This window comes from Pseudochaenichthys georgianus, chromosome 9 (genome assembly GCF_902827115.2).
Source record: "Pseudochaenichthys georgianus chromosome 9, fPseGeo1.2, whole genome shotgun sequence".
NCBI lineage: Eukaryota > Metazoa > Chordata > Actinopteri > Perciformes > Channichthyidae > Pseudochaenichthys > Pseudochaenichthys georgianus.
This window is the reverse complement of record NC_047511.1, coordinates 24177390-24202365: the sequence shown is the minus strand read 5'-3', so window position 1 is coordinate 24202365 and position 24976 is coordinate 24177390. Positions and strand designations below refer to the sequence as shown.

General features: G+C 42.7%; 1 protein-coding gene across 2 annotated transcripts in view; it reads right to left on the bottom strand.

Annotated features, from left to right (window-relative positions):
* The window catches only part of efna5b (ephrin-A5b), a 95524-nt gene that overhangs the window by 8582 nt on the left and 61966 nt on the right, over positions 1 to 24976 (bottom strand). For both annotated transcript variants that reach the window (XM_034090862.2, XM_034090861.2), the window contains one exon: positions 12942 to 13234. In XM_034090862.2, the coding sequence (XP_033946753.1) occupies positions 12942 to 13234 (293 nt within the window). The remainder of the gene's footprint in view (positions 1 to 12941; positions 13235 to 24976) is intronic.

The window sequence follows — 24976 nt, the reverse complement described above, 5'->3', positions numbered from 1 at the left end:
CACTCAGTCATGTATACACACCAGTACCCACACCATTTATGTCACTCTTCTTATTGCTCCACTTCTCCTTCCACCACAGCTTAATTCACCCATATTTAATGTGTGCACACAATGGGAAAGCACACACATACATCTCCAGATGTCTTATCTTCATCATTGTGGCAGGCAGAGCTGAGTCACAGAGCTGAGTCGCAGCCATCGACACCAGCCACTTAGCAAAGGCAGCTGATCATTACAGAAGTATGGCCCCGATGAAAATGGCAAGAAGCATATGGGAGTCTCTGTCATGATGACAGTGGGTGAAGCTGTTGTGATGTTTAGAGATGTGGCTATATCACGCTATCCACCGCCTACACACACAGAACAATGGACAAAATGTGCGAGTGAACAAATATCAAGATTGTGTTATAAAACTACCTTTCACCAATTGTAAATTCATATTTACACTGGAATTCATTCCTTGATCATTTGCAGGAAAAGTATAAGGCTTAAACTCCTTTGTGAAAAATCAACTAAATCAATTCAACTGAACTTGGATGTTGCCATTGTGTTGGCATGCTGCAGGTAACTGATGTGCGTTGCTGTACATTTTAGACTACAAAGGAAGGATTACGGTTTGGCTCTACATTCCTTTCTTGCTAACAGCTCTTCATACTGGTGTGTTTGATGAGGATCCCTGCACCCGGGACCAAACTGTCCGCGACAGCGCCTGTTTATTTTGGATTAACATGCTGCTGAGGGCCAGCTTATTGTTCTTGCAGGCTGTAACATCAACACCTACTATTCTGGTTCCCATCAGGCAAGCAGCCTCAACCATCAATCCATCCAGCCTGAGCAAGTGGCTGCTTTGAAGGACAGAGGCCCTGAAAAGATGTCCCAGAGACCGGAGGGGGAGGAAGGCGGGGGGACGAGGTCGGGTTACTCCTCCAAGCCATGTCCCCTGGCTAGTAATGGCTGGTCCCCTCAGTACACTGCATTATGCACCAGCATTAAGGCAAATGGAATGAAGCAGAATCCAATTACGGCAGAACAAACAGGTGGGCTCAGTGCGGCTTAGGCACAGTATTGTTTCAATCACAGCCCAAGCCAAGTTTTATTGCAACTGTAATGTTATCTGGAAAACACATTTCCGTTGCCTTTCAATGAAAGATTCAACAGCACATTCCAGACATGAGGACATAAAACATGTGTCTGTAGGGATGAGAATCTAAAGCTAAGTTAACGCTGGCTAAATGTAGTAGATGATATCATGGCAGGATATTGAATTCTGAACCATCATTTAGGAGGTGCAATGGCTCGGCTGTAAAAGAACACTGTGAAACTACAAGTAAAAGCTTTTTTTGCTAGACTTTTACATGAAATCAGTTAACCAAGATGTGCTCATTTGATAGAATCACCACAACCAGAATGCTCAATGCAATATTGCAGACTAGTAAGCATTGCGTGAGTGGTTTACAATCATTTGTAGTGTAAACGTTTAAAGTTCCTTCTTTTGACAACTATGTTTAAGAATCAATCCATTGAGAGACTACTGATGCCAAATCTCCACAAATCTGATAACATACTGTAACTTTTGATATAAACGTATTTGTCAGCGAAGAACCCCAGCTCTCTAAAGTCATGTATCCCATGATGTGAAAATGCCAAATTATTAGCATCATGCTTCTAGTCGGCAACAGGCCTCCAGCTGGTTTTAATAATGGTGCTCTAATCCTTTGATCCCTGCTTATTTGTTAGGATGGGGCGGGTTAAACAGAATGCCCTGCAAAGTTGTGTCCAGCGATGAGCATTCCTAGCGAGCTAATTCTGCCAGCTCTCTAAAAAAAAAGCCGCTGGCCTTGTCTTTGATTCACTGAGATTACTCATGTGGATTTTAGGTCCAGGAGTCTGAGTTTACTTACACAAGAGAGCGGACACACATTGACAAAACATAAACACATGCAAAGCTCCTTTTCAGAACATTTGTGCCATCTACCCTCGTCTCCAACCATTTAATTAGACAGTTTGCAGCCAGAACACATCTCTTCCATTCTGTGTACAGAAATCACTGCCGGGATTCATTAAAGTCTCCTTCGCTCTCAGGTTGTGGAATCAGTTAACAAGGACAATGTTAAATAAATACACCCAGAGAAAACCTTGAATATAAGAGAATAGTGCGAGTCTTAGACAGAGAAATAGAGAGAAAATATTTGTATAACCCCTTCAATAGGTAATATTAACTGCTACACTGTCCAAAGTAATTTCTTTAATGCCTACAATCGCACACACAGACAGTGCAGTTCATGTGAATTTAAATTATTTTCAGACATACTCGAAATTACTGAATGTCCTTCACAAAAAGTCCTTTCCACATTCAACCAGTTAGCACACATTCTTACCAAGACATCGTGGAACGAGGGAAAGAATACAAACTGTATGTGTGGTTGTATGCCCACACAAAATGTGCGCGTGTAAGAAGATGGAGGAGACTATCCACTGAAGAGGCTCATGAACCAGATGCTACCACAGCGAACACACAATAGGAGGGAAGGAGGAAGCTGGGAGGAGCAGTGAAAGAGGAGGACTTAGATTCATGCAGCCGAGGGAACATACTGTAGACTGTCCCCCTGGTGATATCTGGCCTTTTGCTCTTTCCTTGCATCTTTCAACCTCCGCCAAAAAGGAACCAAAGTCATTTCTCATGCCGCTTACTCCGAGGTGAAGAGGTTACAAGCAATGAGGAAAAGAGTGAGAGAAACATGGGGAAAGAGCAATGAGTCGAGATGGAAAAGTGAGTTGAAATCGATAAGGCCTAATTAAACAATGCACTACTTTCCTCGCAGAGTGTGGGGACAAAATCATTTGCATCTGCTATTATTTAATTCTACATCAAGTGTCATTATTCTGTTAAAGATAAAATAATAATCTAACAAATCACTTGAAAATGCAAAGCAACTAGAGTAATTTAACCTTTGAATCAGCTCATTCATGTCTTCACAACCAACAATAATGTGTTTTTATAATCTAAAGGGGTACATATACCTGTATATAATATGGTTTCATTACTGCACTCAGTGTGTCCCATCGAATCATAATATTATTATTATAGCAGATTATACATCCACTGATTAAAGGAGAAAAAAACTGTGTGTGTATCAGCACAAATGTGTGTATTCGGGAGTAATGAATAAATGGGGAATAACCAATTCAACATGATGACCAATGGACTGGGTTAATATGTCAGTGTACGTGTTAATGGTTTAATGGCCAAGGATAAAATGTCCTTGGCTTTGATAAAGGGAACCATAATGAGTTCCTGAAGACGGCTGTTAGAAGCATGAACAACATTAGGCTGAGAGGAACCATGTGCCCTCGCCTGCCCTACTTCTCATCTGATGCCTTGGCTTTCTAACAGCCTTTCAGTTTCTGTTTCTCAGCAGACAAAGTGATGACTACTTTATTGGAGTTCAAACTCAAAGTAACTTGATTAGAGACTTTTGTCTCCTTCCTCGCTTTCACTGAGCTGTCAACAAGTGCAACATGACTTAGCTCATAGACTATTATTAGCCAACTCTGGCAAATGATCTATCTGGCTGGTTGACTGTTTTCACTTTATTTTAAAAAGGAACTCTTGAAACACCAATGAGCATGTAATAACCAGACCGTAAACTATGTATTTGTATGTTATTGGAGCCAGTCGACCCAGCTGCCTTAAAATGTGTAATGTGTGTTGAATGTTCATATTCAGATTGATGACACATTTAAGACTTGTCAAAATAAAGTGTCATAGTAAGGCCACTACAAGCCAGAAAAGCTTTACCACACTGTAACTTGGTTTCACAAGTCTTGTGATTACAACTTGAGGGATGAAAAAACCTAGCGTTCTTCCAAATAATATATCATACTTTTTTGGGTACCACTTTACAGTAAGACTACCCTTATAAAGGGTTTACAAATAGTTTGTAATAATTTTATTAATTAGGTTGTGCACACTTTATAAATTATTAACAAGCTTTTATAAGACATGAGATAAACAGGGCAACTGTGACCGGTTGCTTGCCAAATAGTGAGCCCACATTTATCTGTACTGCTAAGCATTATATTGGCTACTTAGCTTACTTCGTCTTCTTCATCAGCCAGCATCCTTGGTATCTGTTGATTCTCGCTAAGTAGCCAATATAAGGCTTAGTCATCTTGCCAAATAGTGAGCCTGTGTTGATGTATGAAAACTATGTTAGAACTGGTTTATAAATGGTTCTTAATGATTAATAAAGTGTTTACAACCTAATTCATAACCTAATTATAAACCCTTTATGAATCCTTTATAAGGGTAGTCTTATTGTAAAGTGGTACCCTTTTTTTTTAATTATGGTTTTAAAGGGCAGTGCTGAGGTTTACTTGGGTTAAATCTCCATCCATCCATCTTCTCCCGCTTATCCGTGGTCGGGTCGCGGGGGTAGCAGTTCCAGCAGAGAGCCCCAAACTTTCTTTTCCCTGGCGACATCAACCAGCTCTGACTGGGGGATCCCAAGGCGCTCCCAGGCCAGCGAAGAGATATAATCCCTCCACCTGGTCCTAGGTCTACCCCTTGGTCTCTTCCCAGCTGGACGTGCCTGGAACACCTCCCTAGGGAGGTGCCAATGTGGCATCCTAACTAGGTGCCCGAACCATCTCAACTGGCTCCTTTCGACGCGAAGGAGGAGCGGCTCAACTCCGAGTCCCTCCCTGATGACCGAACTTCTCACCTTATCCCTAAGGGAGACACCAGCCACCCTGCGGAGAAAACCCATCTCGGCCGCTTGTATCCGTGATCTCGTTATTTCGGTCATGACCCATCCTTCATGACCATAGGTGAGGGTAGGAACGAAAATGGCCCGGTAGACAGAGAGCTTTGCCTTCTGGCTCAGCTCCCTTTTCGTCACAACGGTGCGGTAAAGCAACTGCAGTACCGCTCCCGCTGCTCCGATTCTCCGGCCCATCTCACGCTCCATTGTTCCCTCACTCGAGAACAAAACCCCGAGATACTTGAACTCCTTCACTTGGGGTAAGGATTCATTCCCTACTTGGAGTGGACAGTCCATCGGGGTCCTGCTGAGAACCATGGCCTCAGATTTGGAGGTGCTGATCCTCATCCCAGCCGCTTCACACTCGGTTGCGAACCGATCCAATGAGTGCTGAAGGTCGCAGACCGATGAAGCCATCAGAACCACATCATCTGCAAAAAGCAGTGGTGCAATCCTTAGTCCACCAAACTGCAGACCCCCTCCCCCGTGACTACGCCTCGAAATCCGATCCATGTATATTACAAACAGGATTGGTGACAAAGCGCAGCCCTGGCGGAGGCCAACCCTCACCGGAAATGGGTCCGACTTACTGCCGAGGACCCGGACACAGCTCTCGCTTTGGGAGCACAGAGATTGGATGGCCCTGAGTAGAGACCCCCTCACCCCATACTCCCGCAGCACCTCCCACAGTAACTCCCTGGGAACTCGGTCATACGCCTTCTCCAAGTCCACAAAACACATGTAGACCGGATAAGCGTACTCCCAGGCCCCCTCCAGGATCCTTGCGAGAGTAAAAAGCTGATCCGTCGTTCCACGACCAGGACGGAATCCGCATTGTTCCTCCTCAATCTGAGGTTCGACAATCGGCCTGACCCTCCTTTCGAGTACCTTAGAGTAAACTTTCCCGGGGAGGCTGAGTAGTGTGATGCCTCTGTAATTGGCACACACCCTCTGATCCCCCTTTTTAAAAAGGGGAACCACCACCCCGGTCTGCCACTCCTTCGGTACTGTTTCCGACTTCCACGCAACGTTGATGAGACGTGTCAACCATGACAGTCCCTCAACACCCAGAGCCTTCAGCATTTCCGGGCGGATCTCATCCACCCCCGGGGCTTTGCCACTGTGGAGTTGTTTGACGACCTCAGTGACCTCCCCCCGGGAGATTGGTGTTGATCCCCCGTCATACTCCAGCTCTGCCTGTTGTCGGGTTCAGGAGTTCCTTAAAGTGTTCCTTCCAACGCCCCAACACTCCATCAGTTGAGGTCAACAACGTCCCATCCTTACTGTACACAGCTTGGATGGTTCCCTGCTTCCCCCTCCTGAGGTGTCGGACAGTTTTCCAGAACAACTTTGGTGCCGCCCGAAAGTCCTTTTCCATGTCTTCTCCGAACTTCTCCCACACCCGCTGCTTTGCCTCGGCCACGGATGAGGCTGCTGCCCTTTGGGCCTGTCGGTACCTTGCAACTGCCTCGGGAGTCCCCCGGGATAACAAATCCCTGAAGGCCTCCTTCTTCAGTCGGACGGCTTCCCTGACCACCGGTGTCCACCAGGAGGTTCGAGGGTTACCGCCCCTTGAGGCACCTAGGACCTTGAGACCACAGCTCCCCGCCGCGGCTTCGGCAATAGAGGCTTTGAACACCGACCACTCTGGTTCAATGTCCCCAACCTCCACAGGAATGCCCGAAAAGCTCCGCCGGAGGTGTGAGTTGAAGGCCTCCTGAACTTGGGCCTCCTCCAGACGTTCCCAGTTCACCCGAACTACACGTTTGGGCTTACCAGGTCTATCCAGAGGCTTCCCCCGCCACTCGACCCAACTCACCACCAGATGGTGATCAGTTGACAACTCCGCCCCTCTCTTTACCCGAGTGTCCAAAACATACGGCCTCAGGTCCGATGATACGATAACGAAATCGATCATGGACCTTCTGCCTAGGGTGCTCTGGTACCACGTACACTTATGAGCATCCTTATGTTCGAACATGGGGTTTGTTATGGCCAATCCATGACTAGCACAGAAGTCCGGTAACAAACCACCACTCCGGTTCAGATCAGGGGGGCCGTTCCTCCCAATCACGCCCCTCCAAGTGTCTCCATCATTGCCCACATGTGCGTTGAAGTCTCCCAGCAAGATTAAAGAGTCCCCTTCAGGAGCCCCATACAGGACTCTTTCCAGGGTCTCCAAGAAGGCCGTATACTCTGAACTGCTGTTGGGTGCATAAGCACACACAACAGTCAGAATTTTCCCCCCCATAACCCGCAGGCGTAGGGAGGCGACCCTCTCGTCCACTGGGGTAAACTCCAACAACGAAGCACCTAACCGACCCCATCGCTGTTTCCCGTAGGTGGTGGGCCCGCGGGACGGAGAAGCGGAGGTGTTGCCTACGTTGCCTTTTCGGGCTGGGCCCGGCCGGGCTCCGTGGCAAGCCCGGCCACCAGACGCTCGCCGACGAGTCCTCCTTCTGGGCCTGGCTCCAGAAAGGGACCTCGGGCTTCCTCCGGGCCGGGTATCCTCACTTCTTGTGTCGTCTTTCATGAGGTCTTTTGAACCAATCTTAGTCTGGCCCCTTGCCTGAGACCACTGCCTGGGTTAAATCTTTTCATGTAAATCACAACCTATTTATACTCCAACGCGCCACACATTGGCCCCATTGGGACATTTATGGAAGCACCTGCGTGACGGACATGCAGGGTTCTCCCTATCTTTTATCACCCTCCTTTACATGTCTAGCATTCATGTGTCCTTGACAGGAAGTGCAACAATCTGGTGCAAAAGAGACACAGGGAGAAATAGTTTTGTAGTACCATTGTAGAATTCAAGGAGAGAGATGGGATGAAAGGGGGCACAAGAAATGATGTTGTAACCAGGGGAGGCTGAGTTGGTGGAATGTCTATCCATCTATCAGGATTATAATAATGCATTCCAGACTGGGTGCATCTGCGTGGCTTTTTGTATGTCTGTTCATGCGTGTGTATGCATATTGTCCATCAGTGCATGTGTATCCATGCAAGTATGTGTGTAGCTTTTTATCACATTACTCCGTTTTGTCAGATAATTTCTGAATCCTGGTGACAGGATTGATTTTTCATGTGAATGTATGAGAAGGCTGAGTTATGATGGTGTCCATCCCTCCCTGTACCACCAAATGGTACAGCACCGGCCCTTTGTCATTATTAGCAGACCTCCCATAGCTCTACAACAAAACATAGAGTGAATACACCGTCCCCTGCCTTTATTTCATTTATCCATTAAAGCTTTTCCTGCTCCTGCTACCGCCTGCTACACGATCTGTACTCCTTTCTACTTTTGAAGGAGGCGTTTCACAGGATTTACGAACTATCAGTTGACAGCTATGTCACAGAGAATCCGTTTGAGCTCTCTGTGTGAAAGTAGCAGTCCAGTAAAGTTGAAGTGAGGTTTTTTGAAAAAGCCTTTTGGATATAAGAAGGTGTTTCTTGCCTGGTATTTATGATCAACCCTAGTCTTCTGTTGCATTTTGCATATTGGCCTATGGGCATCTACAGAGTGATTGAAGCCTCACCAAATATTTTTCAAATATTCATCGCCCACCTCTGGATTTTGTGTTTTACCATTAAACAAATGTTCATTTGATATCAGCCACAGGCTCCCTTAAGCTCTCTAAAGGTTTCTAAAATATCCTTATTTGACATCCAAATAAATATCTTCATAAATAAATGGATCCACATTTAAGACGCAACATTTTTGTTTATGGTGCTTTCGATGAGAAGCAGCACCAGTCCTTGAAGGCGAATGAGTCAAACCACAAGAAAACGACATTTGTTCTGCCTACAATCTGCCACTGCATGATCGCATCAAGTGCTTTCCTATCTGCCACCGATCTTACACACCTAAAACACCATAACTCGGCTCACTCATCTCTTGCAGTGTGCTGCAACTGATATTGGATTGCTGCCCTTTTCAGATTAAAATCACTCAAATAGGAGATTGAGGATTGTGTCCATATTAGACCAACGTGCGTGCATCAGCATTCTGCGAGATGGGTTTCACTTAAACCATGAATGCACTGTGATCTCTGACCCAAGAAGTGCTGTTACTGTCTGCTTATCCCTTGTGTCAGTCACAGAGGCTGTAACTCATGTATACAGTAATACTGTATTTTGCTAAATTGTTGCATAGCGGCCATCATTACATTACCCCCTGTATCTTCCTAAGTCTGGTACATTTGACATGTTTAATATATTTCTATGATAGGTATTTTGCTCTCTGTCATGTGTTGTTTTGGATAGCAGAACAAAAACACAGCTGAGTGTTGTCTCCACAAAGATCAGGCTCCTGACTGACTCCAGCTTGTCTTCAATTACCTGCCAGAGAGGAGAGGCTGACACTAACATAAATGAAGAATTATGACCTCCATTCGAGTAAATTCCCTCCGTCCTGCTGCCGTTGATTAAGCTGTTTTTGTTGTTGAAGCAGATGACAGCAGAACCCTGTTTCCTCTCTATAATCTTATCAGAGATACAACAAATCAACCCTCGACCCGCATCGAACTCATAGGGCGAAAACACCATTAACGGGAATTTTCACAGCAGGAATATGATTTGACAACTTAATTTTCATCTACAAACAAGAACGCTAATCAATCATGTCACTGCGGGCGGATTTTTCGTCCCCCATTCCCTCAGGTTATTTGGCTACAGAAAGTTATTTGAAATGAGGAAAATATTAATATTATGACTGTGTACATGTATATGAGCCCTGTTCCTTTATGTACAGTATACAGTTTATATATATATATATATATATACACATATATATGCTGTGTGTAGTAAACATGGGTAATCTGAATGGATACTTGAGTGGAATCAGTGAAATATTGATTATGGATAACTATTCTTTCTTCATTAGGACTATCCTTCCACTGCAGTGCTATGAAACCAAAGAGAAAATGCATTTAATGCATTTCCCTAGATGATATACTGTTATGTCTCAAGTGGATGGGGCCGTTGGAAGTTAACTATTGCTAACCTCTGCCTTATGTGCTCATGGATAGTGGCCTCTGCCTCGGGACACTTTGTAATTTCTGTTTAGTGCAGGTGTAAAGTATAGCCAGTTTCAGCGGGTAATGATGCATAACATTTTCCCCTGTTAGGTATGCTACACTTTGCATTCACACAATGTAGGCAAACGGGCTTCAAGGGCAAATACTGACCACTGTGTGTTGTGCTGAGCTGCACTTAACATCGTACGTTTTAAAGAGAAAGTCTTTGTTGAAGCTAGTCATAGGCTCTGTTTGTGGTGTGATGTATTTTGAAATGTAACTTATAAGAGACCTTGTGTCAATAGAAAGTAATGTGTTTCATAAACATTCAATAATGAAAGTAATCACCCACTAATTACTGTTGGAGATTCATTATTTAGACATTTAGCCTTGAACATTTCTATGCCCAGTGGAAGCTGATAAGATGAATATTTAATGATACCTGGGTAACAAACATGGGTAAATTCAGGTTGTGCATGCAAGCAAGCCATAAAATAAATTTGATTCCCCTACGTTGTAGGTCCTAAAAAGTATTAAACTTAACATGTTTTCATTTCAATTACAATTGAAAGTGGTATGAATACTTTACTGTATAAGTGGTTCTGTTTCTACTGTATACAAGCAATGTTGAGAAACTTAGTTTTTAACATCAAAGTAAAAAGGAACTTATTAAGCTGATGAATATAAAAATTGTTCTTGGGGCGATTTTACCATAATGTAATACGATTATGAGATAAGAGTTATTCTGAGAGTGGATAAACCCATGCAACTACAGGTCCACTGTGCATGTAATCATACATTACACTGGGGAAATATAAAAATATACCTGAATATGTTGAAAAAATACCTGCTTCTAATGAACTCTGGCTTTCCGAGAAAGAAATACAAGTGATTTCCTCTCTCATATTTATAGTACTAGTATATTGTAATCCCTGAGAAAATCACAGTAATTTCTTTATACTCAGTTAACTAATGCCGTGTTTTGACAGAACTTTGCAACATGTTTACTCGTAGCTGAGTCAGATCATTGTATTTATTACATTTGTAAGATTAAAGGATAATTAAAATGATGTAACCCGATGCAAGCTGGAAGGTTTTTTATGTTTCTACTTCTGGGGCATGAGGAAGACTTCCCGATGATGAAGATGAGGATGATGATGATTATGATGATGGTAGTGATGGAAACAGATGTTGCAGATAAATTGGCAGGTGTAGTAATGCAACTACCTCCCTCTCAATCTTCCTCCTTCACTTCCACATTCTGTCCACTAAAGAAACTGTCCAATCCATCAGCAGCATCTCCCATGCTACTTATGGACATCCAAGCCGGACACATTGGCAGTGGGAAATCACATGTCAGACCACTTCATGGTAGATGACTTTAATATCCGTAACAATAGCCAGAGAGGCTATACGCTAGAATCATTCAATAGCCAATGAAGCCGCGGGCCTCTAAACCAATATGGCGTGCACCAGCAGAATGGATGTGTTCCATGGGAGCCCTGTTGGTCGCAGTGTAATTTAATCTAGCCTTTAGGACAAGCATCTCTCAACAGAAATGGAAAAAATATATGTTAGAAATACAGACTTGAAGGAGTGGATGAATTGTATAACCCTTCGCTAACCCCAATCTACGCTCACAACTTCCAAGACTTCCATTTTTCCCTCATCTCTAGTATGTCAATGCGAAATCTGGGTAATTGTTATCAGACAAATGGCCAAACACCTAGAGTTGAAAGGGTTTGAAAGAAGATCTCAGGCTATTTGTTTTGTAGACAAGCTTAACGGAGAAAACACCTTTCACCACAGAAAAAACGTAAACAGGGAGGAGCTTTTTGTTTTTCTACTCAGTCTCTAACCCTGAAGTGTAACAAAGCAAGAAGAGGGAGAGGGAAAAAGGCGGGGAAACGCATGAAATGAGAAAAGGACAGAAGTGTTGGCTGGCTGTCAGGTTAACTGCTTCATAAAAAGGTGCCAATTTAAAAAACAGACATCAGTGTGTAGAGCTCGGCTCAGCAACGCTCTCGACTCTTTCAACGCTGTCTCAGAGAAGGAGAAAACACTAAGACTTTGACAGCCACCGAGAGCTGCATTAACACCTCATGCCAAACTTTACAGATAAAGACATACAAGAAGCACAACCTGCAACATTTAGCAGGAAGACGTTAACTGTCAAAACTGACACCCCTTCTGAGAAGGAATTTATAGTTTTTCTCATACATTGGCCCACAAAGTCCTTCAACAGATGCAGACATGCATTACACTGCATGATGTTGCACTCATGCCACCAATAGGAGAACATAACCATGCTTCCTGTTTTGTATTTTCAGCGTGTCCCTGTGACAAATTGTGTTTTGAGCGAGTGGCAGAAACTGCACCTACTGACAGTAACTCCTCCGTATAGCCTGTGAGGGGAGGACAACTCAACTCCATTCCACTCTATCACCTTGCTTTGATAAAACCTAATTTCCCAGGGGCTTCAACTTCAGATGAACTCAGTTTCTATGCCAAGAAGCAGACAACTTAAAATCTAACGCAAGTTGAATAAGAGCACAACATAATGCAGAAAGGACGGCAGTATTTTTTGTGGGATACAGTATTGTGTAGCAGGGGAAGTGAGGTATAACTTTCAAACTGTCTCAATTTAACTCCCGCGTGAATTCCATTGCCATTTTAGGGAAGAGTTCTCCATGAGCGATGAGAGCCGAGTGAAAAGCTTGGAGAAAAGCACAGCATGGAAGCACCTACTAGGATCACTGTAATGCCACTCTCAAAGCTCTGTGGTGAAGTTGTGAAAACATGGGTTAGGGAAAGCATGTAACTATATCTCTCAGGCTTTGTTGTATTAAAGGAAAAACATAAGGTCAGAAAGGGGCCATCTGAGTTTGTAATTAATGTCAATTTAAGTTTTTTAGGTTCATATTTTTCTTTTAATGCATGTCGGGTTTTGTGTAGCTTTTGGAAACATGCACAACATAATTAAACATCTAATTTGAAAATAAGATTGAGATTATCACTGCAGACAATGATACTATTGTTAATGTACTCAGAAGGGTGAGAATGAAAGGAAAAGCCTAAATAAACATTTAGTTGTTTACCCTTTGTTACCCCGCAGTGTAAACAGTATTCTATTAAAAAAGCCATCATGATGGAGACTCACATATGTAGTAGTATTCTCTGCCTGGTCTGAACTCAAAGCCCAAGGAGAACGGAGTGAAGAGCTGGAACTTCTCTGAGAACTTGAGCGGCCCGTTGGGGGAGTGCGGCCTGTTGCACTCCCAGCGTTTGAAGCCCTTGGCGGTGTGGTCGCATGTGCTGTAGCCATCGTAGTTAACCATGTAGAGGACGTAGCGCTCTGTCCGCTCTTCAGGCACCGAGTCTTCATAGTGAGGGCAGTACACATCAAGGTAGTCATTTATGCATACGTCGATGTGGTAGTCTCCACGATGGAACCTGGTGGTTAAAAAGGAGGAAAAGGTTAATTTGTATATCTATTGTTATTAAGACAAATCTTATAATCCTAATACGTCTGTGTATTGGTGCATCAACATTGCTTCAATAATCACAGATAAAAGGCTGTTTAAATTCAGAACATATGCAGAGAATGCAGGTTTGATCTCTCTGCATTCTTTCAAAGCTGTGTGGACATTTACAAGCCTCAGCTCTCTCATCTTCTGGCTCCAATACATTTGTGTGGGTTGGTTTATCTATAAATCAGTCATTGCAACATATATTTACCCACACATCTGTGTTCCCAACGCACCCATGTCTGAAAAAACAGGCTTTCAAGAAAATAGTTTAACGTCTCTTGAAAGAAAAAGACACTTTTTCTTTAGTACTTTTTCCACAAAAAAACTAAACAGACAGCAAGCCCGAATGATCACGGGGAAACAGGATGGCCCAGACAGTAAATGTCAGGAGAGGAAAAATACAGAGCCTGGCTGTCCCTGAGGGCTGTGCGGTGAGGCATCTTTACAACTGCAATGATCTAGAAAGGGCCACACAGGGTCAGAGGGCTTCAATGCGTACAGGCAGATTCATCAGAAGGCCACACACTGTGACAGGTTGCATCTACACACACACACACACACACACACACACACACACACACACACACACACACACACACACACACACACACACACACACACACACACACACACACAATTCTCTCTGTTTAACAACAAGGTTTCTCGTGGGGTTTGGGATGGTATGACCCTAACCATGGGGTCACAGGGGGCCTGACAGAAAAGCACGAAACACCTGTAAGCTTGCTAGAGATGTCCTTAATTTAGCACACACACTTGAAGTGCCCCAAAAGGTGATGATGTGACTCACAAAGTTGAAAAAGTACACACACACACACACACACACACACACACACACACACACACACACACACACACACACACACACACACACACACACACACACACACACACACACACACACACACACACACACACACACACACACACACACACACACACACACACACACAGCTGGTGCCACTGCTTCACCCAGAGGCTAGGTGGTGTAGTTCATAATTGAGACTCAGTCTTAAGTGCTGTAAGAGCACAACCTGACAAGAGTTTTGACAAAACTTTTAATTGAAAAGTGCCACTGATGTCTATAAGAAGGGCTCTTAAAGCTCCACACAAGGGGCAGAGCGTATAACAGGCTACAATTATTTTATCCTGAGGACTCTCGGGCCTCAGGATTAACTAAAGCAGTACACACGCAGAAGTGTGACCTCTTTCTCTTGCCATCCATTCTTTGTGTGATTGTGTTGTCCTTTTTTCCACATCTCTATGGTGGCGAGAAGGTTGTGGGTCTCAGGTTAAATCTGTTTGGTGGCACCAGGAAGTTATTTGACAGTTTTTATCTTTAATGTTGTCATCCTAATTCACCATACTGTAATTTTACAATGTGTATCTATTTGTTACACACGACATGTATTGTATGACTGTACATTCTGGAAAAAAGATCCCTCATCTATTATTTCTCCATCTTCCTGAGGTTTCCTACATTGTTTTTCTTTCTGACAATGACAGTATGGTGGGTGTAGTAAGCTGTACACATTGTATAGTATAGTATATGCATTTGCTTTCTCTATTCAAAACTATAGCTAGTTCTTCTTAGCTCAATGTGATGTTTGACTTCTGGTTCTATAGAATTCATTTTCTAAATCGCTTTATGTAAACTAAAAACACTGCCTTTACTTGCATCTGCAGTACATCTATACCCACATGATTATGATCACAATGCAAACCAGACCACTTGTTTGGAAGATCAAATAGCAATTTGTGCAGAATCTGCTTTAGGCGCCTTCACTTGTCATTCATTTCTTTTTGTTATTTGGGATGATTAATGTAACAATCATGCGAGAAATGGAATCACAGCCATTTCTCATTTATGTGATCATGTTTGTCTGCCCGTTCTGCTCTTCTGTATTTATGTATGTGCATGTTTGTGTATGTGACCATAAACTAGCATGAAATGTAGCCTTTCTGTGTTTACCCGTGTAGGGTAAATACCAATGTGAGAGTGTTTACAAGCAAGGCAGGGAGCAGCTCATCTGTAACATCTCATTTAAAACATGTCTGTGGAGGTCCAGGAAGAGCCATGCATCTCCCTGCTTTAAAATGTCACTGACTTAATGGTCACATCCTCCCATCCGCTCACGCAGTGTGTGTGTGTGTGTGTGTGTGTGTGTGTGTGTGTGTGTGTGTGTGTGTGTGTGTGTGTGTGTGTGTGTGTGTGTGTGTGTGTGTGTGTGTGTGTGTGTGTGTGTGTGTGTGTGTCTGTGATGTTTCAGCTGCCCTTCTCTCCCTGCCTCAGCAGTCAGAATAGTGGCTCGTGGCCCTGACTGCAAATGAAGCAGAGGATGTTTGGGTGAGTGAGCACATAAAAAGGACAGAACAGGCATTTGTAACATGTGACACACTCACTGTCTCACACACACACATACACACACACATGTGCAACAAACACACAACTAGCACACACTTCCACATGCACACATACACACACCCACGTACATACATTAGGTCGGTGTTATCAGCTCAGTGAGCTCCCTGGCACATTGGCACATGAACAGCAGTGAGACAGCCAAAAGCTGCTAATGGCACCGAGTGAGAAAGAGCGTGAGGGTGAGAAACAGACAGGGAGGGAGAGAGAGAGAGAGAAAGGGACCTGGTTCCAAAAGAAGGTGAGGGAATACAAAAAGAGGCAACAGGACTGAATAATGCAGATAGTATTGCCAGGTTCCCAGAGGATCCAAGTATCTGCAGGAGTTATTCAAAGAGGCATTTTTCATTAAAAAAATATGTACTTTAACTGTGTGTATGACATAAATGTGTTTGCAGTTAAAGATGTACACTTTTCTCCACATCCTTTCAGTGCCGGATTATCACCAAAAGGTCCTCCTGAAAACGTCCTGTATTTTGTAACAAGCTGTGTTTGTTGTCCTTATAAAACCAGGTTATCAAGGGACTAATGTGGGAGTTTTAGATGCGGCTGGTGTCTTGTTTATAGCGATGGCAGCTGCTGCTGTTCTATAAACATTCCCCACTTTTTGGGAGGAAGAGGAGAGGAGGCCTTTCCTCAGTGGGAATGGACATGTGTTGTTCAAACATATATCAGCCTCTGTAAAGGACACAGGAGTACCAAGAGGTTTCACCAATGGAATGTAAATCAAGGCTGGACTCTGTGAGAATCTTAAAGAGTGACATGTTCGCAGAAGAGACAGTTCAGTAACACTGCAGTCAATAGAAGAGTGTAATTGCAAAGAGACTGCAGGATCAACTAATCCAGTGGGCACAAAGGACACATGTAAATTAAAGTTGCATCAATATTTGCTGTTTTGTTCATTTGTCAGCGATATTGTGTCTGGAGTTTGCTTAACAATAGCATTTATTTATTGTTATAGTTAAATAAATAGAACATTTATAACTTGGCCATAAATTGGCCAATCAAAACTATATTTGTCATTATTATGTCATAAAATGTTAAATAAATATTAAACTTTCATTTCTGGCAGTTGAGCTTTGATACAGATGCCCCGCCACCTGTTGCTGTGTTCATTTAAAGGGGGCAGTATTGTTCAACCATCACAACAGGCCAATCAAAGTTGATGTTAAAGCAGGATCTCTTTTTTAGGTGTTTTAATTATGATATGTTATAAGAAAACAAAAATATATTTTATGGTGGCACACTCAAAAGTGCTTACAAAAATGGCTTACATGTTTGTTTCTATGAATGCTCCTAGGACGAAAGCTAAAAGCTGGTACAGATCACATAAGAAATTGTCCAGATGGAGTTAACGCTGAGTTGACTTCGCTCCTCCTCTCAATGCCATACACATGTACGCACTCCACCCAACCACCACAATCACTCCCTCTTTTACGACATACTAATAGCAACATCATGAGAGCAACACTCTTTTACATTCTTGTGAGTAAAGAGTTGCAGCTGAGAGGGGCAGCGGAGGCCTGCTTCCAGCAGTAAAATAGGTAATTAAGGAGCAAAGTTGGATGGTAGGCTAATTGTCAAATGGAGATAATTGCATGCCTTTGTTATGCCACAGCTGTCCTAGGGAGCTGTGGTCACAACACAAAGCCAGAGAAATCAGCTGGACACCGAGGGTGGCTGCATATGTTTGTGTGAGTGAGAGAGTGGCACATAATCTTTATTACCAACTGATTACACTTTCACACCACCTCCTCAGGTCCTCAGGGCTGAAACTGAAGGTCCAAGTATTGTCAGCACAAACACACACACACACACACACACACACACACACACACACACACACACACACACACACACACACACACACACACACACACACACACACACACACACACACACAGAGACCAAGCAAACACAGAGTCACAAACAGAGAGTTTGTGAGAGCTGCAACAGTGAAGTGAATGCTGGGTAAGGTGGCACACCACTGCAGTCGCTGATTGGCTCATTTCCATTTCAATTACACAGCCCAGTGACATCGCTGTGTTGCCACACACACACTCACGGAGAGACAAACACACATGCACAACTACACTTTAACGCACTGGCTCTGCGCACACACACAAACACACACGCACACTGTACCCAATGAACTCCCATCAGCCACCTCTTTGAGCTGTGCACCGGTGACTGCAGATAGAAAGCAAGAAGGACAGGGAGAGATAGCTAACCTGAGTAAAAGAGAAAGACAGAGAAAAAGGAGGTGAGCAAGAGCTTAGTGGAAAGCTGAGGCAGGGAGCAATCGGAGTCATCTCGCAGAATAAGTGAGATTCAATAGAAAGTGCCTTAGTAGTGTGCTGCCATAGTATCGCACAGCTCTGAAGTGAGCAGTGCAGTAGTATAGCTCACAAGTGTCACCCAGGAGAATCAGAGAGTGATCCCACACACAAGTTTATAAAGATGATACAATTATTGTTCTTGTTTATTATGGGAGAAGATACTCTTAAACATCCTCATTTAAAAAAAAATGCTTGTCTCCTATGTTGATTAGAAATAAATTGTTACACAGTATAACATCTTCTCAACCTCAGGGCACATTGTGAGATGTTGTCATTGTTGTTACACCAAAAAATGTAACTGACCACATTTTGACTATAAGGAAGGAGAATTGATGAATACACGGTGGCGAAATACTATAAAGATGGTGAGTTATAAAGCAAAAAAGCCAAGCCTTAACAAACTACTTTGACAGGAACTGTCAAGAACATAGCGCTCCCACACTGCTGAAAGCTGCTTGCATTACAAAGTCAAAGCCTCCTCTCCCTGAGTATAAAAGATCCACTCAACTTCTCTTTCCTATTTTCACTTGCCTGAGTGTTTTGATTAGCCCAGTACCGCTCTTGACCCCAAATCAGATCTATTTACATTATTTCACCCTTCCCTGTTGAAATTCATACATTTGATATATTTTCAATTCAATATCCTCCGGCAATGTTCCTTTGCCTGATAAATCAAATCACACTCACCTCCAAACTGCAAATTAACTGGGACCTTAAAAGGCAAAATAGTGATATCCTGTTGAGTGTGAATGTTTACGTGTGTGTGCATGTGTGCGTCTGTGTGTGCATGTTCCTCAAATGAAAGATCATTTGTTGATTTTGGTCCGGAGGGAAAATATGTTTAGCCAAGAGAAGATGAACTCTGACTGAACCTCAACTCGCATGCAAAGGCCTTTTCAGGACCTTTCAACACTTATGACACAAACGCACATCGCAAACACTTCTCGATTTAGTTTGTGCAGTTGTCTAATTAAAGATGATTGGTTGTGTGTCAGCAGATGAAAGAGAATGGCGAGCAGAGAGAAATAATTGAAAGACAGAGGGAGGCAGAGGGAAAGGAGACACTTCTGCGATTGATTGTTAACAGCAGCCAGAAACGGACTTGGCCTTCTATCCAGAGAGGTACATGTATTCACCTTGTTATCACTGATGGCAAAGAAGTGTAATGAAAGAGCCAAGAGAGGGGTGAGGAACAGATAACTGCATCCAATATTTCCACTCCAATCATCTTGACTGTACAATTTAATTTCTCAGCAGACCACCATCTCAGCAGCAATTTTCTTTTCTTTTGGATCTGGAGATGGAAAGCATTTTTTTCTAATTTTGTTCGAGAGAATAGCAAGAAATAACAATACCAACCCCCGGGAGACTCCTTTTCCAGCTCATAATGCACAACAGACAATTTCTCTACCAGTCTAACAATCACACAACCAGGCGGCATCAACTTTGGCTGTAACTAGAATACAAAACCTCTCAAAAAAAGATGCAATGTCACAAAAGGGGAGAGGTGGATTTAAAGGATAACATATGGGTCGTAAAACAAAGAATGAGGAGGTCACCTATATTGTTTGCAGTCTATATGTGATTGAAATGTAAAGAAATACAATAATTTCTATTTGAACATTTGAACAATAACCTCAATTTCCTAACTGAATTTTCTAAAATGCACAATAGTAGTAGTGCCAATAGGAATGAAAAAGCTGCTTTTATCCACTAAAATCTAAAATATGTTGCTCTACTTTGATATGGTTGAAGAACATGATACTGTGACAAGAAGAAATGCAACCCTCAAAATACTAGTATTGAGGTAGAGACACGGCTAAGCAGAGAGCAGTGAAGTCAGAGGAAGAACATGTGAGAGCGTTGCTTGTTATACGAGTTGACAGCAGCATTCCTGGCTGGCTAACGGGCTGATATGCTTACAGCACAGGGAGGGGATGTAGGAAGACACGGAGACATCAGACCTATAGAGTATCACATATTACTGGAATTTCCTCCTGGACATGTTGGAGGGCTGAGATATTATACGGCATATTTGAATATATATATATATGACAGGATATCTGCTGGAGGAACACACATACACATTAACACTTGTATGAATGCTTAGCTGCTGGTCATGGTGCATTTTACTGTGTCCATCTGCTGTAGCTTTATGGAGGGTGCAGTGCAGGCTCAGAGCAGGTGGTCAGCCCAGTATAATATACTGACTGTCAGCAGTGAGGGACACAGGGACGTACCCATGCATTCCTTCATCTCTCTTTCTCACATGCATTAATTCGACCTCCCATCCAGACCATTTCTCCTACACTTCTCCTCTCTGTTTCTGTCCATCTTCAACATCTCTCCTTCCCCCCCCACCCCCTCTGCTCCCTCACTCTTCTCACCCCACTTTCTCTCACCGCCACCCTTGACTGTGATCTTACGATATTCATTTCTGCCATTTATGTCTGTCAGCGCTCATTTTGCCCCAGGGAGACAATGAATTAAGAGCAGTGACAGACAAGTTCTTGTTCTGCTCTTGGTGCTGAGTGATACAACGATATGCCGGCTCCAGTGAGTGTTTGATGTAGGCTGCATTAGCATGCTGCAGCTCAAGTCCAAAACAGAGAAGAGGGGAAAAAAAGGACAGATACTTCCTCTGAGCTCATCTACTCACTGCTCTGCCAAACAACCATTTTTATGGGTGTAAAACACTGATGTGTGTAGGCTATATGTGTGAGTGAATGGCTGGGTGTGTATGTGGGTCTCTGTATATCTCCCTGTGTGTAAAAGGATTTCTTTATGTGTCTGCTCGTCACCAAGGGAGTGAGGGGAAAATGACACAACCCACAACATCCTGTCAGACCCTGGGGCCATTCTCCTGAATCATGGCTGCCCCAAACCCACTTCAATCCCTTAGTAAATACTGTACGCTTTGACATGTTTACCAGGACCACAGTGGGTGTGTGCATGCCGTACACCCACGTGAGTTTATGCACGGTCACACATGGGCAGTTAGTGTCAATTAATAGCTATACATCATTGAATGGGAGACGTGTTTGCCATTAATCATAAGTCATTGTTTTATAGTGACAGGGCATTTGGCAGCTGAAACAGAACAGCAGCAATGAAACATTGTGAGTCGTGTAACATGTCTTCCCAATGTGAGAGAGAGAGAAAATGACCTTGGTGTGTTGTTCCCTCTCGTTACCTGCACTCAGCTCTGTAGCTAGCTAGTGGAGAATATGTTCTCGGAAGTTAGATAATCACAAACACCTCACATGGACTGAAAAAGGTTGCCACGTGTCGGCAGCAATTATTGCTTCGATAAGTATAAGTGCCACAACTAACTCACTTTGATAAGTTAGGTAACATCCATGTGTTACAACAGAATACAACTATGGTGGCATAGAATATCATGAATAGATATTACGTTTTTTAGTAGTCACTGGATTGGAAAAATTGAATGGAAGAAAAATATGCAGCTTTTTCCTTTCCTTTTTTCATACTATTTAGAAGTTCATTGTACTCACAATACAAAGCGTAGGTGCAATACATAATGTCCCTGCTGTAGACCTTAAATAGAACGTTATGAGGCTGGATTAAATAAAGACTTTTATAAATTAAAATGTGTACTTTCTCTCACACACCAAGACGATCACTGTAGTCAGGAAACAATGCAAGTCCAAAAACTCGTACTCTCCAAATTTAAATCCAATTCCAGAATTTCATTAAAACTTTTAACTGGACAACGAGCACAGCGGCTCGATAAAGAGGTTTATAAAATGAAACCTTTTTTGTTTATTGACATTCAGTAACCCACTTCCCATTAGGCTAAAAAAAGACAGCATGTTCAGGACTTGAGTCATATCTCTGGTATAAAAGACTATTACGCATATTCCTCTCTCCCCTACCTTCTTTTCACTTTATCTGCTTCCTGTGGTCCACTTGTCAGTCCACTTTTCCTGTGTTGTTGCTATACTGTATGTAACTACCCCCCCCCCCCCCCCACCCCCCCACACACACACAGACACACTGTCTCTAAAGACAAAATATCAAATGATGGATGGAGGAGTGAAATGAGTAAGAAAACTGGCAAAAAGGGCAAAAACCATGTGGGAGAAGAGAGATCTAATGTAGGAGGAGGCAAAAGGCAAAAGGCAAGTATGAAAGCTGCAAAAAATGGTAGGGACATTAAAGGGTAAATATGTGGGTAGAAAACGGATTGTCAAGGATGACAAGAGGACAAACAAATGTTTATGTGTCCTGTTTGTTTCATCTCAGTAAGCCTGCACCGTTGCACTGATCATTAAGTCCAGCATCACAGCAGGTAACACACACATGCACAAACTGACCCACGCTGACACCCCCGTATGTATATCCATACACTAAATGCACACAGGCAAACACGCACTGCCCTTCAAGGTATAGGTTGCTATGGAGCTGTGTCAGGGTGTTATAATGTCACCACTTTCATAAAACCCTCGCCCCTTTCACAGTTCACAAACCACTGAATGTATACTGCTGTACTGAATGTGTTACTGTGGCTGTGGCTGTGTGTGTGTGTGTGTGTGTGTGTGTGTGTGTGTGTGTGTGTGTGTGTGTGTGTGTGTGTGTGTGTGTGTGTGTGTGTGTGTGTGTGTGTGTGTGAACGAACGCCACTATCATAATATCTTCAGAAAACAAATGCCCACACACACACACACACACACACACACACACACACACACACACACACGCACACACACACAAACATACATGTACACACACACATACGCCCTGGCGACCGGACATCTTCTTCATAAAACTAATAATATGGCAGTTCGATGTGTCTAACCATAAGACAAACAGCTTGTGTGTGTGTGTGTGTGTGTGTGTGTGTGTGTGTGTGTGTGTGTGTGTGTGTGTGTGTGTGTGTGTGTGTGTGTGTGTGTGTGTGTGTGTGTGTGTGTGTGTGTGTGTGTGTGTGTGTGTGTGTCAGGCTCTGTGATTGCAGCAGATTGAAGCTGAGTAAGGTATGTAGCATTTAAAGAGGGAGACATGGTAACTGTCATGTGTTTATCTGTGGGACGTAATTGCTTTACTGACTGATTGTAGCTATAGTTGTGCCTCTCAATACATCACTGTTGTCATGTGAAAACCACATAGGTCTCCTCCTTCTTTGGCCAATGGCACTTTTAAAGTAAGTCAACTCTACGTCTTACAAACCTTCAATTCCCTTTTCACCTTTCAAATGTCTTGTCATCAAGCTACTGAAAACGTCTGATTTACTATTTATTTGCGCATAGATCTAGAATCCAATCTAGACTGAAGCTGAGACTAAATATGTGTTGCCTTTTGAGGAGGGATTCATAAGAGATTAATTTACAAAAACATGTTTACATTTGTGTCTAAAAGTTGTATTACAGTAAAAATGTAATGTAAATTGATTTGACATTATTGAAGTGTTGAACTGTACATTCAACTCTATGGCTGCCTATAAGGCAAGTGCAGCTGGGAATCTTCCCGATGTGTCCATTGGTTAGCACTGTCTTCCTCCCTCCCTCGCTTGACTCATGTTTCCAGGATCTTTCCTATATGTCCGTCTTGTTTGCTCCACGATAGTTTTATATTACATGATTCTGATTTAATAAAAACCAGACTTTTTAGTCTTTTGTTCTGGATAAGTTAAACACAACTTCCATTATAAGTGTTTATCTTTCCTCCTCTGGTTCTCCCATGCTTGTCTAGCTTATACAAATTACCAAGTACTTCATTTAATGGATTAAGCTTGTTCGCATTACGAGATGATACATCAACCATTCATTTTTACACTAATTACTGTCCTAGGGCAATACCAGTGGGCTGTGAAGTGAAATTCAGATCCTCATTGGCATCTTAAATAAGAGGAAAACAGCCCATGATTTAAACTCTACCCAGCCTAATTCAGAAAAGTATGATTAACTCGCCCTGTTGCTCAACAGAGACAACTCTGCCAGCGTTTTTTATTATTTTATTCCCAGGGACACTCGTAATAAAAGTGTATTATTTCTTTGTAATGAAAAGACACTTTTGCCAACAGCTCATGTAATGTTACTACATGTCCTACCAACATGTCATGTGTTGCCTCCTCTACTAACTGAATAAGTCTAGACAGTGATACACATGTCTTAGTCACAGCACAATACAGCCTTAAGGGACAGTGTTGACACATTCATAAGATAACAAAAAACAGCAATAGACCCTGATAACTATCACCCTGGAAGTTTATCAAGTTTAAAACTAGGGTTTTACAAAAGGCTGATACAGACTTTTATCTTAACAGGGAAATCTATAACAGTGAATCAGATTGCATGGCCCTGTCTTCTTTCCAGGAAGATAACAAGTTCAAGTTCCATCAGAACTTTTAAGAACAATTGAAATTCCCCAACATCCTCAGTGTTATCACTTTGTTATTGAACTGCAGATCTGGCAGACAAGTGATGTGGTTGATGTGGCAGTGGAGGGAAATAGGAGGTAATTTCCAGAGCATCTGCTGATTGTAAAAGACAGAGTGTTTTAAAAGCAGATGGTAATGGAGATATGATGGAATCCCTTCATAACCAGTCTCGGCACAAGGCGACAACGGCAATGTTTTCCATCAAGGGAATGCTGTTTCTTGACACGGGAAGGATTTGTTTAAAGCATTTGCTGAGCTGTGAAACAAGAATCTATGAATACATGAAACACATCCCATGCTTAGTCTGTGTTTGTTGTTGAATGGTTTCAACTATGTACAGTTAATCTATCTGCCTTTGAATAATTATAAAACACAAGGTGAAGTGTTCACAGGTCTTCTTGTGTTTAAAAAAATATGCAATTGGTAAAAATGTAAAGCTGAGAAATTCAGCAAATCTTGATATTTCAGAAACTGTGATCAGTCAGA